Raw genomic sequence first — 6,000 nt, 5'->3', positions numbered from 1 at the left:
ATCTTGAAAATTTTATCTACAGATAGAATGTAATAGTGCTGATGTGGTAACGTTATTGATGTATCACAATGCGATAATCTACAATATCATTGAATGAATTGACATAAATTCGAAAATAATGACTTAGACCAAACTGGAAGAGCAATTTTCAATTCCAATAAGCAATTTAAATAAACTAAACCTCCAAACAATACAAAATTGATTTCACTAAGACTGACGATATGAAAGGAAATGATTGATTTAGAAGTAGACAATATTTATATTAAAACAATGAAACACATGTACAGTCCAGATTGAGTGTCATTTCACATCAAGATAATTTCTAGAACATTCTAAGTTGTACACAAGGCCAGGTCTCTTTGTAAAATTTAGCAAAGAATATCTATAATACTAGGTCGAACAGGTTTTACTCAAGGGGAATACCAATGTCCTGGAACTTCCAAGTAATAGTGATATTAAAACTAATCTAAAATTATAAAACAAGAAAAATATTTAATATGTTGTTTACTAAAAATAGTCAGGTAGGTTCAAACTCCTACCCTAGATGAATGACATTTGTCAATCACAAATACAAAGTAAATATCTATAACAGCCAGAAATGACAAATGTGCATCGTTATTGGAATAATATATGTAAATATTTTAAATATAATTCTTGCCAAATCGATCAGCTATGCTGCCTAAATTACATTTGCTCTCTCGTGTATTAAACAAAGTGTGGATATTATGCAGTGCGTTAAATAATCTAAGGGAAATTTGGCTTTTTGTCTGAAGGTTTTTAGATACTAAAGCCCCTAACTACTTGTTCATTTGGAAGATTATTTCTGCTAGGAAATTAAAACAGTTTTGTATATGTGTATTATGTATATTATTTTCATGCTAGTCAATTTTGCAAGGGTAATTTAGTTAATGTTTTAATACTAATGTCCTACAAATGGATTACAATTGGAACTCATTCCGATTACTCGCGATTCTTGTAATTGTTAGAACATTTAAGATTTTAGGATTCATTCACCATGCTGTAAATTATTTCCTATTCTTTCACTTTGAGTTTCCGGGAAATAAATAATGTTTTCAATTTTACAACACTTGGTGGTGTGTCTCTGTCATGTTACGTATTTTATTACCATAGAGTCTTAACAAACAATACATACATACATACATATATACAGACAGACAGACAGACATACATACATATAGACATACATTGTTTTGGAATGCATTAAAGAGAGATGTGTAACGTCTTAAAGTGTATGTCAACGTGGCCATGTAGGCACGGCAATTCAAATTAAACTGAAAATTCACCCTTGCTCAAAATTTAAGATTCAAATAGTTTTAGAAATGTCTGTTTAATCCTAATTGTTGAATACACTACACCATAAATGTCATCACAAATCTTACTGCCAAAGATCGCTATGGACGTTTGCAATGGTAGACAGGTACTAAACTAGGCCTAGACAAGACGAAGTCAGGTCTATCATAATAAATAAATAGGTAGTACTTTTTCAACACATGGATCTTAAATTGTAATGTAATATCACAACGTGCACCAAGCACTTCGGTTTGTATTGGATCTTACCTTTAGACTTACGTCGTCCTTAAATGTCCACGTACATTAATTTGTGCCGTACGTTTTTCTCGGAGCCCGGGGCCCCGAGTGGCGAGTGGTCTAAAGCGCTTTCCGTTACGGATCACTGCCATCTCACCTCTGTCTTCGTGGGTTCGAGTCTCGGATTCGGCTAATGTGGGTATGTGAGAAAGATTGCCGGTAGCTTCTCGTGGGTCGGTGGTTCTTTCCGGGGTTTTCCCGCGTTCTTCCTCCACCATTAATACTGGCCGCCATGTATAGCCTATCGTGTGCTGAAAAATAGCGTTAAACCCTACAACAACAACAACAAAATTCTCGGAGCCCTGATACAATGACATTCCAAAGCAAAATTAAAATATGAGGATCAAACTTAAGCTAATACTCGCCATTTAATGGTACGTGTAATACTATTCTAAAACAATCATACACATCACTGAAATAGTTGGCGCTGGACGCCTACATACCCTGTACAACTTTTATTACACGCGTTACAGATTTGAATCTCAGTTCTACGGCTGATGGGCGGAAGTGTGTAACAATAGTCATCTTGCTAGCTTGCTGTCTAAACCGAACTATTTATTGGAGTAATAGAGTGCCTTGCACACAACTTCCGGCCTGTGTACTTCATCACAAACGTATGCCCCAGTACTACTTTAGAATATTTGCTGATGCCTTATTCAGCATTAATATATATATATATTAACGTTTGTGTGTAGATCTGCAGAAATAAGTCAATGCTTTTTATGGCAATTTGAGGTGAATTATTTTCCCAGCTGATTAAATCCAATCCAGCATAGTCACGCATACTAAAGGATTGTGTGAAAAATGGACATCGTCACGACTGGGAAGATGAAGTAGCATTTTGGATATTTACGTGTTTATTTTAACACTTCCTGTATAAATTATCATTAAAATATGGCAGCGCGTAAAGCGTTTCATCATATGTATTGTAGCAGATTTTGAGGTACCACTCCAATGGATCACAGTTGGAAACGATTGAAAGTACATTATTCGTATTAAGTTTCATAATTCTGTAAGAAGCTCCTCTTTAACAATAGAGAGGAGGATGTAATTATTCTCCATCTTTGATAAGAAGTCATGCAAGAAAGACAAAAAATGCGATCTTGAAAAGGGTCTTCTGTAAAAATTATTACACATCCATAGCTGCAGATAAAACATGTACAATGCTCCAAGACGTAAATCGCAAGCAGCTGTGTATCTTCATAGTATATAGTAACGAAGGTATGCAATTATTTTATTCCTTTTATGCCTTTATTCTCATACAAATGGAAGCCTGAATGAGACACTAAAGTATGCTGGAGATGCTGTTGTCTGTACAGAACGTTAATACAATCCCTCCTCGCTGATATATATATATATATATATAAGAATATTAAACATTTCATTCAGAGTTACCATGGGTGTCTTTCTGAAATGGGTTCTCAGTGATAGAACATAACAAAGAATTCTTGCAATGATAAGTATCGGCTTTGGGTGAGACTGCTGAAGACATAATTTTACAAAAAAAACCAAACAATACAAGCATGTCATATATTAAACTTCGAAGCTGTATTGCTTTGTACATAACACATCGTTTTGCATTATTCTGTTTATATTGACACATGTATCTCTTGAATTATATTTTTGAACATGTCACCAAATAAATCCATACCAAATGTTAAAAAATCGTCTTCTACTGTACTTAGGATAAAATGTACTAAGGTCAAATTATATTGTCCTTTTTGAATGCTGCTCGTTATCTGCTTATGCTGCTACTGTTGTTAAACACCAAACATAGTGATTAAGAGGTGCAGTCTGACACTGATCAATCATCTATTAGTTTAAATAAATAGATGAGGAAAACTACTTTGCGTGCATTTGAGTGCAGAACGAGTTCAACAACACGTCTTAGCTATTTCAAAATTTGCTTTATACGGATATAAAACAAGGCTAGATCTACTTGACCTCTCACAGTATATGCGTAATATATGATACTTTCCCGTTCTAGTCAAAGCTACTCGTTTACCATGCTGCCTAATATTCTGAGTTTTTAAAGTGAATATTTCGTTTTCTGAGAGGATATGCTTTTGGACAGGCACACACAAATGTCAGACATAATTGGACATATTCAGACAGTTATTGCTAACAAAAGAAGTGCATATATGGCTTGTTTTGACATTTTTTCACAATATAAATTACGAAGCCTATCCAATATTCAGCCAGGATATAAAATATCCTTATTAAAAAAACATTGTGGATGCTGAGAAAACATCACTATGAGATGGTAGTTCAAAACTGTCTCGAGCACATCATCATGTAAATTTGCGTCTCCATCTCCATTATTTCGAATTTTGCAGTCTTTATAAGCAGATAAAACTATGCTATAATAGCTTTTACGAACCATACTAATTGGGAATGTATTGATTATGGCACAAGTATTTGGTATAAAATATAAATGGTTCTATGGAAAATAATGATTGCTTGTACTACGTTTTTGAATGTGCTTCAATATGTAATGCTGCGTCAAGTTTCGTCTTTTGACAATATCAGTAAGAGCTCATCTGAACACTCTCTCTGCTAAATATTTTAAGAGTACTTCAGAAACACGAGCCTAATCCTAGGACGCGCTGGATACATAGCTTAAAAACTCAGACAGATCTATTGCAGACTGAATTTCAGCCATGTAGGATTGTCTGTCTTCTCCTTTTAGGGTACTGATATAGATGGCAGCAAGAAATGTCATCATCACTTTGTGCCGAAATGAAATTGTCTGAATGACGCCATTCGCGTTAGATTCGGTAGATATCAGGTCACTGCGTACACAAAAGTCTATAATAAACTGAGCATTGTCTTCGGCATTCAAGTTTTGCCTCTTGAATATATCATCAAAAACCTGCTTACTAAGGGTGATACCATTTTTGTCGTTTCTGAATATCCTAAAAGCTATTTCTCCCAAAAATGTTACAATCTTTCCTCGGTGACTTATGAACCGCTTTCGTCTAAGAATGGTATTGTTGCCAAAATCAAATCTATAATCATCTGTGCTCAAAGCATACGAACATAATTTTCCTTTTATTTGGTTTTCTAAGACATCGAGCAAAAACTCTGATCTTGTACATGGTAGGGTACAATTCAATTTCCACATTTCCACGAGGTAGGGGAAAAATACAGGTTCTGTCGTAAATTCTTCTAGTCCGTTTGATTCGATTGATTGGAAAAACTCAACAATCAATGTTTGTGGAAACACATCATCTTTTAGTATCTCTTGTGCACGCTTTATCATTGCGACTTTATCCAGGCCTTTTGCGTGAATTCTGCGGTCAACTAAAGTATCCTGATAGTTCTTACTCCATATCGTGGGAGTCGATGTGATGATAACTACTGCATGTTCTAGACCCGCATCAGATAAAATTTTCTTCACATTGGAAGGATCTTCAGTATATTCATCAAGACCCTGAATGATGATGATCATGTTATGCTTCTTGACGTATTCGTAAACATCAATGTTCAATTGATCAAGCATCGAAATGTGTAGACATGAAAGCAATTCTTTGCTGTTTGCAAATTTCTGAACTTTACCCAGAGAGATATTAAAAAGAAGCTCATACTCTTGCAGAAATGTTGTATTGTCATTCTGCTCCTGATTATCTGGATCATGTGCCTTACACCATTCTTGTGTGAGTGTATTACACCAAGTCTTCTTTCCACAACCCACCTCTCCCTGAATTAAAAGCCTTTTCAGACGGTAATTATTTCTATCAAAAACATTTCTGTACATATTGATATCAATATTAGACTCCCGTGCAGACGATCCATCATAGATCTCAGTTTGTAACTTTAAATGACTGTCAGCCTTTCGAAATTGTGATTGGTCTTTGTAAATCCGAACCAGCTCCTTAGTCAACGGTTTTACATCTGCAAATATACAAAAAACAATATTTTGTTGCCCATTCTATACAGCTTAAACATTTCTCTGCATCACTAGGAAGAAACGCATACAAAACATTACTAATTTGATGAGGTTAGGAACAGATTCAAAGCTTCAGATGTTTGATTTTTGTTATCATAATATGCTTGTAGATAACATAATATAGATAGTACAAGATGGCTTGTAAAAGAAACGAACTGAATTTATACTAATGAGATAATTTGTAAATGGCATAAATAAATACATATGCAATATCCTTTTATGACTATTTGATGACTCCTAAGTAAATAAATATTTAACAGATTAACAATAGAAATTATTGAAAGTTTGTATTGCATGATTATTGACTGATTACTATTCTATATTATGTCGCATGCAACTCAACTGCCCAGTTGGCATTATCATAATAATTGTGAACTTTGTTCTGGAACAAATCTCTACCATTTTATTTTACGAATATTTTTTTTAATAGTAATCATTCAATT

At 34.3% G+C, this 6,000-nt stretch overlaps 1 protein-coding gene across 5 annotated transcripts in view; it reads right to left on the bottom strand.

The window, feature by feature from the left end:
• Positions 1-2,837: 2,837 nt before the first annotated feature.
• Positions 2,838-6,000, bottom strand: part of LOC149798652 (uncharacterized) — a 67,919-nt gene continuing 64,756 nt past the window's right edge. For all 5 annotated transcript variants that reach the window (XM_089957497.1, XM_089957495.1, XM_089957492.1 and 2 more), the window contains one exon: positions 2,838-5,502. In XM_089957497.1, coding sequence (XP_089813623.1) covers positions 4,205-5,502 — 1,298 coding nt within the window. In that variant the 3' untranslated portion in view covers positions 2,838-4,204. The remainder of the gene's footprint in view (positions 5,503-6,000) is intronic.

This window comes from Sinohyriopsis cumingii, chromosome 5 (assembly GCF_028554795.1).
Source record: "Sinohyriopsis cumingii isolate HCF-2022 chromosome 5, ASM2855479v2, whole genome shotgun sequence".
Taxonomy (NCBI): domain Eukaryota; kingdom Metazoa; phylum Mollusca; class Bivalvia; order Unionida; family Unionidae; genus Sinohyriopsis; species Sinohyriopsis cumingii.
This window is presented reverse-complemented; position numbering and strand designations above follow the sequence as displayed.